Genomic DNA, 15,582 nt, shown 5'->3' with positions numbered 1-15,582 from the left:
GACATACAGTTACGCCCTAGGTTGTCTGGGGACAGACTCCCATGGCGTAACTATACGCCCTGGGTCGTCTAAGGGTTAAGAATAAAGACGTAAGCCTGGAATAACTCTTTAAATTTTTTTTTTTAAAAAGACAGAAATTCCACCAATGTCCCTGTTGTGTTGATCCAGAGGAAGACAAAAACCTTTTTGAGGCAGATGCCAAATACCTCATATTAAGGGGGAAAATATTTTATGATGGCAAATATAGCAATCAGAATAAATCCCTGGATCAGCCAGGAAGGATCTCAGCACAAAACATTTGACACATTTCAATGACACATCAAAAGCTTTTTTTTTTTTTTTTTTTAATGACTGTGATTTTAAGAATACTTGGTCCCCTAAATTCTAATCTCTGGTATAAGAAGAAGGAAAAAAAAATAATAATAATCATAAGACCAGAAGATCAACTGACAGTTAGACGTTGATGGTTCATGTACAGAATTTTACTTGATTGTAATGTATCTATAAAGAGCAGTTAGACTAATCACTCATGGGGGCACATGTCAGGCAGAGACACATGCATCAAAGATGATTTCTACTCACTGTCAGCAAAAAGTGAACTTTAAGACGGTGATGAATTGTATCACAATTGCATTAGAAAGTTGAAGACCTTTCAATAACACAATCATTGACATGTATTAACTTACATATAGACAGTGCATTTCACTTAGTTCTACATTTACACCTTTTGGCAAGAGTTAAACTTTAAATTGTGTGTTTTACGTGACAAATAACCTTTCCTCTCCAGTATGTTAGCCCGGGTTATTCTTTTGCTGTCACTTAATTTCCCTATTGTAGATTCTATTTGTCCCGGACTTCAGCCTCTTTGTCTCCAAAATGTAAATACATAAACAAATCAGTGAAAAATCGAGAATCCGGCTGGAGATGATTACATTGCCCCTCTTGGAAATAGTATTACTCATGCAAACACACTATGGATGCATGAAAAACAAAATCCATTTCCCATCTATTGCATCTCTCATGTCTTCATGAATGAAAAATGATATGCTGCTGCAGGTCTCCTAGGTACATTACACATCAAGTCATAACTGATAATATATATTTTATAGCAATAGACCCGGCTGGTGCAAACATTTACATGTTACTTAGATCTATGACACAACTATCAGAAGTAGTGTCAGAAAATATTATTTTGCTGAAATAGTAGTTCGATCCTTAGAACAAACTTCCTGCAGATGTGGTTTGTAAATCCTCAGTAAGGGAATTTATGCACGCCTGGGATAAACCTATATCTACCTAAGATAATGTAAGGAAATCCTATAAGGTAAGACAAGATGGCCCAGGTGGTCCTTTTCTGGTGTCAATCTCTTTTATATTGTTTATTTTGCCCTATTTTGAATTATTATACTATTAATGAACTTACTTTTTGTAGCAGAAACCATTGGTTTGTATAGAGACAATAAAATATTTCCCAAGGGGCAATAAGTTGTATACATAAATACAGTTTATATTTATTGTCGGTACTTATAATGATCCTAATCACGGAAAGGTCATATTTCTGCTGATAAAGTAATCCATATATAGAGCTGCAGAATAAAAATGAAGCAGCGACGATTTTGTTGTTTTCCGTTCACAATGTATTTGTGGTTTTCCACAGGACTACAGGTAACCCTATTGAGCTATCGTACATCAGTAATTAATAATGGATTTTGTCCCTTAGGACAAAGAAATGTCTGGATAAAAACATTGCAGGATGCATTAAGAAACCAAGTGGAGAGGAATCCTATGCTCAGCCCTGGTGATAAAAGTGGATACCTTGAATTAAGGGGATATAAAAACAAAATTTTTACTGTTGTAAATGGAAGAAAGTTATGGCTCAGCAAAAGCAAACAGGTACGTGTAATGGTAATGCATTTTTTATTTTCAATGATCGTTGGATCGTGTTTCCTCAGTTCAGCTCAGCCGTTTTGCATTCAGTCCATGAAGTTTGACTAGGAAACCAGCTGAATGGATATTAATGATATTTTCATGTTTGCACTTTAGTTCATCATGAAGACTATTGCTAGTCTATACTATATATGTAACCTGGTGTTGTAGGTCAACTAGCTTTCTCATGAAAATTTTATTTTGTGCATATCTAGCATTAAGAACCTGTAGTTGGCTTCCCACTTAAAGTAGAACTCCCATGGAAGGACAAAAACTGCAGGCAGGCTGTTGGGGGCAGGAAAAAAAATAAAGAATTGAACTCACCCCTCCTCGTGCCTCTGATGTGCCAGTCCCAGGTCCCGTTCACATCAGCCTGGATTTGCAGCTCTGCTTGGTGATTGCCTGACCAGCCAATCAGTGACTGGGTTGGGACACTCTCCAGTCACTAACTGGCTGAGTGAGCTATCGCTCAGCCGGGCCATGATGTTTCAGCTTGTGAAACCTGGTACGTGACATACCTGGTTTTGAGTAGAAATGAGCGAACCGGTTCAGCTGGTATGGGATCCGGTTAGGATATTTCCAAAAGTCCGACGGATTCGGATTTTTGGAAGTCTGCCACCATTTTAGAAAACAGGAAGTGTTCTGGCCGGGAAAAGCGCTTTCCCATGATGCCCGGAACACAACCAATCAGCAGGGATGTTGCACTACCCCACGCCCTTTGTGACTTCGGTATTGCTTTAACCCTTTAAGGACATGGCCCATTTTCGTTTTTACGTTTTCGGTTTTTCCTCCTTGTGTTTAAAAGGTCATAGCACTTGCATTTTTCCACCTAGAAACCCCCATGACCCCTTATTTTTTGCGTCACTAATTGTACTTTGCAATTACAGGCTGAATTTTTGCATAAAGTACACTGCGAAACCAGAAAAAAATTCGAAGTGTGGTGAAATTAAAAAAAAAAACGCATTTCTTTTATTTGGGGGAAATGTGTTTTTACGCCATTCACCCTGGGGTAAAACTGACTTGTTATGCATGTTCCTCAAGTCGTTACGATTAAAACGATATATAACATGTATAACTTATATTGTATCTGATGGCCTGTAAAAAATTCAAACCGTTGTTAACCAATATACGTTCCTTAAAATCGCTCCATTCCCAGGCTTATAGCGCTTTTATCCTTTGGTCTATGGGGCTGTGTGAGGTGTCATTTTTTGCGCCATGATGTGATCTTTCTATCGGTACCTTGATTGCCCATATACGTCTTTTTGATCGCTTTTTATTAAATTTTTTCTGGATTTGATGCGACCAAAAATGCGCAATTTTGCACTTTGGGATTTTTTTGCGCTGACGCCGTTTACCATACGAGATCAGGAATGTGATTAATTAATAGTTCGGGCGATTACGCACGCGGCGATACCAAACATGTTTATTTATTTATTTATTTGTTTACTTTTATTTAAAACCTGGGAAAAGGGGGGTGATTCAGACTTTTATTAGGGGAGGGGGCTTTTTACTATTAACAACACTTTTTTTTTTTTTTTTACACATATACTAGAAGCCCCCATGGGGGACTTCTAGTATATACACTGTGATCTCTCATTGAGATCTCTGCAGCATAGATATGCTGCAGAGATCCATGAGATCGGCACTCGTTTGCTTTCGGCTGCTGCAGCCGGAAGTAAACGAGTGCCGAGCCGAGGACGGCGCCATCTTGGACGCGTCCCCGGCCGGCATCAGTAACGGAGATCGCTCCTCCGGGACAAGGTCCCGGAGGAGCGATTTCCCCCACTAGACACCAGGGAAACGTTGCCTCCGGTAATCGGAGGCAGCTGTCAACTTTGACAGCTGCCTCCGATTAGCTAATTAGCGGGCACGGCGATCAGACCGTGCCCGCTAATAGCGGCGGTCCCGGGCTACACGCGGCACCCGGGATCGCGGCACTTCAAAGCGGGGCCGCCGCGCGGCCCCGCTTTGAAGTGCAAGTGAGGACATAGGACGTACCGGTACGTCCTATGTCCTTAAGAGGTTAAGAGGAGCAGTCACATAACCGCACGACGCAGTCTGCAGAGAGAGAGGAAGTAAATAAGCATGGAGACAGCACTTCCAAAAGAATGTGGGTTTAATGCACACCAGGGCGCAACGTTTCGGCTCTATTGTATTGTAGGAGACTGTTAGCAGTGCACAGAGCTCGTCAGTGACACTGAGAAGATATTGTACAAAAAGCAAAGACAAAAAGATTATTAGGAAAGCGGAGAGGAGAAACATATAGTGATTGAGAGAGAAAAATATAGAGGGCGAAAGATAGATAGGTAGATAGATTAGGCATAGGAAAGCAAAGCGTGCACAGAACAAAAACGTGCTATACAGATATACTAGTACTATAATTGGACCCTTGGAAGACTGTATATGACATAGTTGTTTTCCTGAGGAACAAATATATACCTTGTGCATGAGCGTAGAATGTGCTCCTTCACTGCATTTGTGACCTTTTTCCTGCATAGACCCTGTAATGGTGAATTTCCTGCAAAGACCTGTAAATGGTGAATATTGAAGTCCAAAGAAAAAAAAAAAATTACTTTCAGATATTGAAAAGATAATGATGTTACTGACATGTGGAGCGGTAAATTCAACCAAATACACTACCCCCGTATCATATAGATTCTTTAAACTATGAAATCCGAAGAAATCCAAAATTCGGTCGAACCTTACTTTTCAAAAAAATTCAGAAGTCCGGTCGGAACAAACTCTTTAAAAGTTCGCTCATCTCTAGTTTTGAGATAAGTGCCTAAGATTCTGGATGTTTCATGGCTTCTGTTTGAATTCTTTTCTGTGCACCTTCCTTTACACTGCCATTTGGACAATCCCACTGACTTCTGCTTATTTTCTTGGAAATCCAACAGACTGGCAAAAGATGTTAGTTGTTCCCATTCAGATGTGTGTACAGTTTGGTGCAAGAATAAACAAAATGTAAAGTTATCATTGGAAAAGGGTCAGGTAGATCAAGGAAGATGTAAGCACAACAAGATAAAAAAAAACACAAAGCAATAAGCGCTGAAAATAGAAAATGTACAACAAAATAGTAAAGTAAGAGTAAATGTTTGCGACAGAACACATAAGAAACTGGCTGAAACATAGAAAGGATTAAAAAGGCCACTTGAAAAGCAGCTCTAACACCTGAATATAAGAAAACAAGGTTATAGTAAAAGGATAAAGAGAAGCGATTGTGCAGTATGAGATTGGATAAAAGTGATATTCAGTTATAAATGGTCTATCTGTATTGGTTTAGGAGATGATGATGGAACTTTTGCCCGGTGCTGAAACATAAAAATGTCACACGAAGAAAACAATCAAAATTTTCTCATTCAATCAATAAAAAATAGGTTCAGAGATCATGAAGCCATTATCAGGATACTAAAGCATCCTGCCCATCCTTTTCATCAGGCATATATAGTCAGGAAAGGCATATCAACTTAGTGATATGTCCAGCAAACAATCTCAATCCAACTAAAAACTAATGGTGGAAAAAAAATCTGGTGATCTGTCACCACTCTTCAAGAAATAAGGAACCAGCTTCAGGTGGAATATTGTTTAGCTTTTGTGAAATCCAGGCCTCAAAGAACTCAAAGACTTTTTACAAACTCAAGGGGAGGCAACAGAGATGAATATATATAATTAACTTGTATATTAAACATATTTGATGAGTTGAAATAATTTCCTTTCATGTGAGGGATACTTCATGAAGTCAGATGGTTTAGCTATTAAACCATTACTTGTGACATGTCACACAGACATTTCTAAAGTTTTGATCGGTTGGAGCATCCTTGCTGAGACCCCACCAATCACTAGATGTATCACTAGAGTCTAAAAATGTTTCTACTATGGCCTCAAATGTTGGGAAACAAAAACTGCAAATGAGAAACACAAACTTAAATTCACACAGATCCTGGCATAGGGAGAGTGTCTTCATTTTAAAAGTTAATGTTGTCTTTTGTTCTTAGGGAAGATAAGTTAGCTACTGTATAGAGTTGTCAGCCAGGGGCTCAAGGCCCTATTACACGAAACGATTATTGACTTTATTCGGCCGATATCGGCTGTTGCAGCCGATAGTCATCTGGTGTAATAGAAGGCAACGATCAGCCGACATGAACATGTTGAAAGACAAACGACTAATATAGCAATGATCTGCTGCCATAGCTCCGTGGAATAGGAGTGGCAGCAGCAGACCGCTATTATCTGCTATGGGCTGCCCAGACGATCTAGCGATCACTCGGGCAGCCCCCCGTGCAGCTCCCCGCGGCCCCACTTGTACTCACCTGCTCGCATGTAATAGCGGCAGCAGGGAGCAGGGAACGAGAAGCAAGCAAGCGCTGACAGAGCTTGTTTGCTCCTCTCAGTCATCCCTTGTAATAGGGGCTTTACATACAGTACACATTGGCCATGATTTATGAATCTGTCCGAGACAAAAATCTGACACATTTATGATAGATCTGGGTTATTGTCTAAAGATATGCCACTTTTGAAAAATGTAGGCCTTTGTGTCTGCTTTAATGACACATAGGGGGAGATTTATCAAACCAGTGTAAAATGAAACAGTCTCAGTTGCCCCTAGCAACCAATCAGAGTCCACCTTTCATCTTCCAAAGAGTCTGTAAGGAATGAAAGGTGGAATCTGATTGGTTGCTAGGGGCAGCTGAGCCAGATTTCCTTTCCACCATGTTTGATAAATCTCCCGCATAATCTGCAAATGTAGAATAGTTGTAAAGGGGTTGTCCAGCGAAAATCTTTTTCTTTCAAATCAACTGATATCAGAAAGTTATATAGATTTGTAATTTACTTCTATTAAAAATCCCCAAGTCTTCCCATACTTAGTAGCTACTATATGTCATACACTTCCTGCAGGATATACAGCAGCTAATAAGTATGGGAAGACTTGAGAGTTTTTAATAGAAGTAAATTACAAATCTATATACCGTTTTTTCCAGCGTATAAGGTGACTTTTTAACCCCGAAAAATCTTGTCAGAAGTCGGGGGTTGTCTTATACGCCGGGTATTGTCACCCCATACGGTGGAGGGGCTCAAAAATGGCTGCATCCCCACTGTATGGGGGGACTATTAAAAAAAAAAAAACAGTTAACTCACCCGGGCCCGTTCCCGGCCTCCGCGCGTCTTCTCCTCCGCTCCCGATGCCGGCGCAGCCAGTGTGATGTACACTGACTGCCCCGGGGATGCCCAAAGCTCTCCTGAGCAGCTGAGCGTCTAATCGGAGACGCTCGGCTGCTCGTGAGAACTTCGGAAGAATGACAGAGGCTTCGGGAGGCTCCGGAAGTACCCAAAGCCTCTGTCATTCTTCTGAAGCTCTCCTGAGCAGCCGAGCATCTCCGATTAGACGCTCGGCTGCTGGGGAGAGTTTCGGGCATCCCTGGCGCAGTCAGTGTACGTCACATTGGCTGCATCGGCAACGGGAGCGGAGGCTGGGAACAGGCCCAGGTGAGTTAACTGTTAGGGGTTACAGGGGTTGACATTTATGTATAAGACGAATCCCTGACAATCTGAAAGTTAAAAGTACTTAAAAGTTAGGGGTTCCCTTATACACCCAGTCGCCTTATACGCCGGAAAATACGGTAACTTTCTGACACCAGTTGATTTGAAAGAAAAAGTTTTTCACTGGACAACCCCTTTAAATTGTTATTTTTCTACACCAGTCTATTTGTACATTGGGGCCCTTATAGATTGTAGCCCATGAAGAAGATAGATATAGTGATATGTCTCTTATGGCTGTATCCCTGGGGCTGCATTCATCTTCTCTATGCAGTGTGATTCAAATGCTGAGTATCCAGAGTTTGACCAACTTTACTGTAAATTCGGTCATCCCTAATAACACCCTGTGCCCAATACTACTCCTGGATTAGCCAGCTTGAAAGTGTGAACAGGTTTTCCTCAGCATTGGACCTTAGTTCCTTGTATTACCAATAGCTTTTTACAAAATTAGAGTTTTTACAAAATAGGATATTTTCGAAAATATGACCTGTTGGAGGTATTTGGGGACCTGAAAGGCAAAGATGTAAGTATATCTATGGACAGGTTTTGACATTGAGATCCCTAAGATGTAGTCATGAAACATCACTTTGAAGTGTTAAACATGTTGAAAGACAAACAACACCAACGATCAGCCGACATCGCTTACGTTGGCTGATCGTTGTCTTCTATTACACCAGACGATTATTGATAATGGTTTAGTGTAATAGGGCCTTTACTGTCCTTTTGCAAAACTTTTGACTTGTCATAGAGACGTTTAGTTCAAACACCACAGATACAAGATAAAAGGTCTACTGTTGACCAAAAATAGGGTAACCCTATAGTCAAAAATAATTTAAGTTATACACGGAGTAGTAATGACTATATAAGGCTTAAAATATAACTTTTATTAACTCATAAAAAATGTAGCACTGACAATAATCAATATAACTAATGTGACAAAAAAACTGTGACAACTAAATCCCGTAACAGATGGATATTGGGACCTATAGAGATTGTAAATTAGGGGAAGGAAAGGTGCAAACTGCATTAGATGTGAATAAATTATTCCTGCCTTTTGGGGTGATCACCTCCTTAATAGGGTGGCCCCAACTACGATGACGGTCCCTACCCTCAAATAAGTGCACGGGAAAAAACAACAAAAACCCAGTGTCACTCTACAAATCCCAATCTAAACAAAACAAACTAAACCTTTTACACACTGTGAACTATATACATTACAGATCAAACAATGAATTAAAATATGCACGTTCCTACGCGTTTCCCCCGTCTATTTATTACGGGTTCATCAGGGAACCAACGGACATTGATCATTTAGATATGGAATGTAAACAATTATTTATATTGCACCATATATAGACAAAAGAGATATAAAAATAAGCTACTACGATGTGGTATTGCTGTGTTGACAATCACAACTTATGGAGAAAGAATAAGGGCGATAATAATCTATGGCAGTGTAATACATAAACATAGAGCTCTTTACAAAAATCCGATAGGGAAAACGAGACCCCTAGTCCTCTCACAATCAACAGTATCCTGGATAGTGGTACAGAGAATTAAGGATTTAAAATACATCCCGGGTGTACAGCATATATGAGTAACTAGTACGAGATATAGATATACTCATCTAGGTGATGCTGTTCCACCGTCCCATCATGGAGAGGCAACATGTCCAATATACATGTGGGGTTGGTCTCAACGGTACGAAGAGCACCCAGACTGGACACCCGACCTATCGGTACACCAGTCTGGGTGCTCTTCGTACCGTAACATGTTTGTTAATTTGAAACTTCTCAATTTCACGAGGAACAGGGGAGAAAACTCACCCCAATATATGTAATGCAGGTTCTCCTGAGTACAATGGTACCCCAAACATGGGTATAAACCACGGGCCTCGGAAGGAAGGGAGCGCCAATTAGCATTTTCAGTGCATGATTTTTCTGAAGAAGTTTCTGAGCGCCAGGTGCATTTGCAGAGCCCCTGTAGTGTCAGCAGAATAGAACCCCCCCCCCAAAAAAAGTCACCCCATTTTGGAAAGTGCACCCCTCGAAGAATTCATCTTGGGGTTTGGTGACCATTTTGACCCCACAGGTATTAGAGGAAAGTATTCAAAAGAAGACAGTAAAAATGAAAAAATAGAATTTTTCCAATAACATGTTTGTTTAGTTTGAAATTTCTCAATTTCACGAGGAACAGGGGAGAAAACTCACCCCAATATATGCAACGCAGGTACTCCTGAGTAGAACGGTACCCCATATGTGGGAATAAACCACTGTGTGGGCACTGTGTGTTTGGTTTGAAATTTCTCAATTTCAATAGGAACAGGGGAGAAAAAGCACCCCAAAATTTGTAACAGAGGTTCTCCTGAGTACAATGGTACCCCATATGTGGGCATAAACCACTGTATGGGCACACAGCAGGGCTCAGAAGAGAAGGAGTGTCATTTTAGTTACAGGCAATATGTGGGTGTTTACTGGTTATCTGGGGTGGTAATGGACAATCTCGGGGTGTTTACTGGCTATCTGAGGTGGCAACAGGCAATCTGGTGGGGTTATGGGTAATCTGGGGTGGTTACAAGCAGTCTGTGCGAATCTGGGGTGGTTACGGTCAATCTGGGGTGGTTATGGGGTGTTTACTGGCTATATGGGGTGGTGACAGGCAATCTGGGGGTGTTTACTGACTATCTGGGGTTTCAATGGCCAATCTGGGGTGGTGACGGGAAATCTGGGGTGGTGACGGGCAATCTGGGCTGGTTGCGAGCAATCTGGGGTGGTTGCGAGAAATCTGGGGTGGTTACAGACAATTAGGGGTAGTTACAGGCAGTCTGTGGCAATCTGGGGTGGTTATGGGCAATCTGAGGTGGTTACGGGCTGCCTGGAATGGTTATGGGCTATCTGGGGGGGATACGGGCAATCTGGGGAGATTACGGGCAATCTGGGGAGATTACGGGCAATCTAGGGTAGTGACAGGCAATCTGGGGTAGTGACAGGCAATCTGGGGTAGTGACAGGCAATATGGGGTAGTGTCGGGCAATCTGGGGTGGTGACGGGCAATCTGGGGTGGTGACGGGCAGTCTGGGATGGTTATGGGCTGTCTGGGATGGTTATGGGCTATCTGGGGTGGATACGGGCAATCTGGGGTGGATACGGGCAATCTGGGGTGGATACGGGCAATCTGGGGAGATTACAGACAATCTGGGGAAATTACAAGCAATCTGGGGTGGTTACAGGCAATCTGGGGTGGTTACGGGCAATCTGGGGTGGGGACGGGCAATCTGGGGTGGTTACAGGTAATCTGGGGTGGTTACAGGTAATCTGGGGTGGTTACAAGTAATCCGGGGTGGTTACGGGTAATCCAGGGCACTTGACTTTGGTGACAGGTGTAAAAACCTGCGATCACTGGTATATAGTATATACCGCTGATTACTTGTACTGGGACCACACCGGGTGGTCACCGATCATTGCCCCATGCTCTCCACCACCTCCGATGGTGGAGAGAATGAAGCTTTGATCATTTTTAGGAATCCATCACTGTGAACAGAGTCTGTTCACAGAGATGGTGGCGGCCATCTTGGATCAGATGGCCGCCCTGGGAGGGGAGGGTCAGTAACCAGGTCACTAGGGTTAATTCTGGGGACAGGGGGGACATATTCTCATCTCCTCTCACTGTGGATCCACGGTGAGAAGAGATGAAAGCGTTCAGCTGCGCTGGCAATGTCTGTTACCGGTGGCCGCCGTTATACTGGCAATAAGGCCGGTGAGGGGACTGGCCGGGACTGACCCCACACTCTGCCCCAACCCCTCAGCTACCGGAGGAAGTGGTCTATTCTTCCCAGTCTGCCACAGTGCTCTCTGCTGCCACCTGTCTGTGTCAGGAAAGGTCCAGAGCACAGGCAAATCCACATAGAAACCTCTTCTCCTCTGGAAAGTTCCTGTCACTGACTGTGCTCTCTGCTGTCACCACTGTCTGTGACAGGAACTGTCCAGAGGGGGAGAGGTTTCTATGGGGATTTGCCTGTGCTCTGGACCTTTCCTGACACAGACAGAGGTAGCAGCAGAGAGCACTGTGGCAGACTGGGAAGAATAGACCACTTCCTGCAGGACATTCAACAGCTGATAAGTGGACGTTGATTTGAATATTTTTTATTCTCCAACATGCCCCTTTAATGTAGCACATTATTATATTTAAAGTACTTCCACATTTTATACCTATTTTACTGTTTTATTTTACTATGTGTGAACATAGCCCAAAAAGTAGTATATTAGGCTATAAATACAGACATATTTTTCTCTTTGTACAAGATACATACAGCATAAGTGACAGTTGTAAAGTGACATTTATACACTGTCATGATAATCTGCTATAAATGACTTCCACATCATCTTAACTGTGTTCCGGACCCAAATACTCCAGCTTTATAGCTGCAACATGATGTTCTGCATCACTTCCAGCAGAGGGCAATGTTGCCTTAGAGAAGGAAACTGGTAGCATGCAATAACCCTGAAAATTCACAAAGGGATGAGCTAATACTCTTCTTATATTGGCACTCACATCCATGCTAGAACTACTCCCATTGTGATTTATAGAGCTTTATTATGACTGCAGTGCTAAAACTTACCTAGTGTTAAAATAAGAACACATCACACTGAATTCTATTAACTCCAGTTCAGGGGGGGGGATTTTTTTTTTTTTTTATTGTTAAGATTTTCTCAAACCGCTCTGACAAAATGTAAATCACAGCATTAGATTTGTGCATATGTGTTGTTCACAGTAGCTTGCTGTTTGTGGACTGTCATAGATGTACGAAAGACATATGAGTTACTTGATTGTAATATATTCCAAATAACATCTGCTGTTTAATGTACAGGAACAGCAATACCTGACTGTGAAGAAAAACATACAATGTAATAAGATTTTATTGATCATTAAATGCACTATGAAGTTCAGCATTAACTCTCCAAACCATAATACACAAAAACTATTATTAACATCGTAAGATGGTTTAAAACCATATAATACAGAAAAAAAAACACAAGACCTGTTTTACACAGAAAAAATTTTGTGGCAGTTGTGGCTTTTAAAAATGCAATGTTTTTTTTTTTAAATATATTTTCTATAGGGAATCCTATAGAAAAAGGGCAGAAAAAAAATGCCATACATAGAGCATGCTGCACTTTTATCAATTACCCAAAAAAGTAATGTCTAGCGATTCTAGCTATCCCTCACCAAGAGTTACTCTACCCAAAAGTAGCTTCTTAGAATTTTGTTATTGGGGAGTGGGGGAAGCACTTTTACGGCCTCTTGTGGTAAGACCTAATGTCTAATCACACCACAAATGTCATGAAAGAAAACTTAACTGCCAGAAACTTAACTTAACATGCCAGAAACTTAACTGCATGCTAAGTTCTAAGTGCATTACTTTTTTTTGCCAGTGAGTGTATATAAAGACTCGGGGCCTATTCCATAGTACTGATGCACAGCAAATGTAACCCCTAGACGGCCAAGGACATACCCGTACGTCCTGGCGTCGCTAGGGGAATTCAGAGCGGGGTGGCGTGCTGGCCCCGCTCTGAACCACCGCGGTCCCAGGTGCTATATCTAGCCTGGGACCGCGGCTATTAGCCGGCACGGTCTGATCGCCGTGCCTGCTAATTAAGTATTAAGATGCAGCTGTCAAAGTTGAAAGCTGCATCTGAATACTAGCTGTCCGCCTTCCCTGGTGTCTAGTGGGACGTTGTCCCGGAGGAGCGATCCCTGCATCAGACCTGGGCCGGGGTCTGCGCTGTGATGGCGCTGATCCCGGTTCGGCACTCTATTGCTTTCGACTGCAGAAGCCGAAAGCAATAGAGTGCCTATCTCCTCGATCTTAGTAGTATAACTATACTGCATACATCTCAATGAGAGATCAGTGTGCATATACTAGAAGTCCCCCAGGGGGACTTCTAGTATAAGTGTAACAAAAAAAAAATTATTAATAAATAGCCCCCTCCACTAATAAAACTTTGAATCACCCCCCTTTTCCATGTTATAAATAAAAACAAATAAATAAACATGTTTTGTATCGCCGCGTGCATAATCACCCAAAATATTAATTTATCACATCCCTGATCTCGCACGGTAAACAGCGTAAGCGCAAAAAAAATCCCAAAATGCAAAATTGCACATTTATGGTTGCATCAAATCCACAAAACTTGTAATAAAAAGCGATCAAAAAGTTGCATATGCGCAATCAAGATACCAATAGAAAGAACACATCATGGCGCAAAAAATGACCCCCACAGAGCCCTATAGACCAAAGGATAAAAGCGTTATAAGCCTGGGAATAGAGCGATTTTAAGGAACATATATTTGTTAACAATGGTTTGAATTTTTTAAAAGCCATCAAATAAAATAAAAGTTATACATGTTACATATTGTTGTAATCATAACAACTTGAGGAACATATATAACAAGTCAGTTTTACCGCAGGCAGAACAGCGTAAAAACAAAACAAAAAATAAATAAATAAAAATAATGCATTTGTTTTTTCAATTTCACCAAACATTCACTTTTTTTCTAGTTTTGCAGTGTACTTTATGAAAAAAATTCAGCCTGTCATTGCAAAGTTCAATTTGTTGCGCAAAAAATATGTTGCGCTCATATGGGTTTCTAGGTGAAAAAATGCAAGTGCACAAGGAGAAAAAAACGAAAATGCAAAAATTTAAATTGGCCCGGTCCTCTAAGGTTTAATACCAATTTTCAAAATTTAAAAAATTACTCTACAAGGAAACTAAAGACCTGTAATTTTAACCTCTGCCCAGGTGTTATTAAAACAATCCAGTATAACTTCATATCAGCATGGGCTTATGAGGAATTGGCCCTGTGAAACTAATCTGACTAGCTTATATGACACTAGTTCTTTACTGGACCAGTGACTTGCTGGTTGTCATATATTTTGATTTATCCAAAGCACTGTATACTGTACATAACAGTACAGTAAAATGAGAATGCCTGGACTGGAGGAAAATGTGCATCTGTGGGTAAAAAGATGGGTGGGTTTAAATATAGAAAACATACTGTAGGTTCATTAATACTGGTAAATACTCTGACTAGGTTACTGGTGCCAGGGATGGCACTGTAATATCTATCTATCTATCTATCTATCTATCTATCTATCTATCTATCTATCTATGTTCCAGACTGTCACTTTATGCTACATGATTAAACCCTGTGATGCCTACCCTGACCTATTTGTCCGTTTGTGACAATTAGAGATGAGCGAAGAAGTTGAAAATTCGTTTTACCTTTTCTGAATGGACATCATTGGAGGCCGGCGGATCAGTGGTGTAAAAAGACACTTTCTCCCAGGACAGCAGTAGACAGACTCTGAGAGGTGGCAGCGGCAGCAGCACTCAGACTCTCTACGACACTGAGTGACCAGCCTAGGACAGACATTGGGAGGTGGCTGGGGCAGTACTTTGACTTTCTTTGACCCTGATGGGCCTAGGATAGACATCGGAAGGTGGCAGGGGCAGCACCCAGACTCTCTTTGACCCTGAAACTGGGAGGTATCAGCAGCAATACTTTGACTCTCTTAGACCATGAGGGGCCTAGAAAAGACACCTGAAGGTGGCAGGGACAGCGGTATGATTCTCTTCGACCTTGGAGGGTCTAGTACAGACACTGGGAGGTGGTAGCAGTAGCAATTGGACTCTCTTCGACCCTGAGGGGCCTAGAACAGACATCGGGAGGTGGCAGCGGCAGCACTCAGTTGCTCTTCGACCCTGAGAGGGCTAGCACAGACAGATGAGCGTGGTAAATGTAGCGGGACTTTCCTCCTTTTTTTCTTTAAGGTATACGAGAAACGAAATAAAGCCCCAAATGAATAGACACACACAGAACATTTTTTTTTAATGTTAAGTAAAATTACTGTACTCCAACAGTTGAGCTGAATAGGTCAACAAATTCTAGTTAACTGGGATACACTTAAATAGATTGGAAAACCCCACTCGCATTGGTAGACTACATTTGGGCTACTTTGAAAAGAGGAAAGTGTGTTGAAAAAGCAACTTAAATTAAGATATTTAAAACAAGTAACAATATGTTTTAATTAGGGATGAGTGAACCGAACGGTTACGAACT

At 41.5% G+C, this 15,582-nt stretch overlaps 1 protein-coding gene across 1 annotated transcript in view; it reads left to right on the top strand.

Moving 5' to 3' along the window:
* Positions 1-15,582, top strand: part of ARAP2 (ArfGAP with RhoGAP domain, ankyrin repeat and PH domain 2) — a 250,653-nt gene that overhangs the window by 33,556 nt on the left and 201,515 nt on the right. Inside the window, exon 9 of the mRNA XM_069977501.1 lies at positions 1,721-1,893. Within this exon, the coding sequence (XP_069833602.1) occupies positions 1,721-1,893 (173 nt within the window). The remainder of the gene's footprint in view (positions 1-1,720; positions 1,894-15,582) is intronic.

This window comes from Dendropsophus ebraccatus, chromosome 7 (genome assembly GCF_027789765.1).
Source record: "Dendropsophus ebraccatus isolate aDenEbr1 chromosome 7, aDenEbr1.pat, whole genome shotgun sequence".
NCBI lineage: Eukaryota > Metazoa > Chordata > Amphibia > Anura > Hylidae > Dendropsophus > Dendropsophus ebraccatus.
This window is presented reverse-complemented; position numbering and strand designations above follow the sequence as displayed.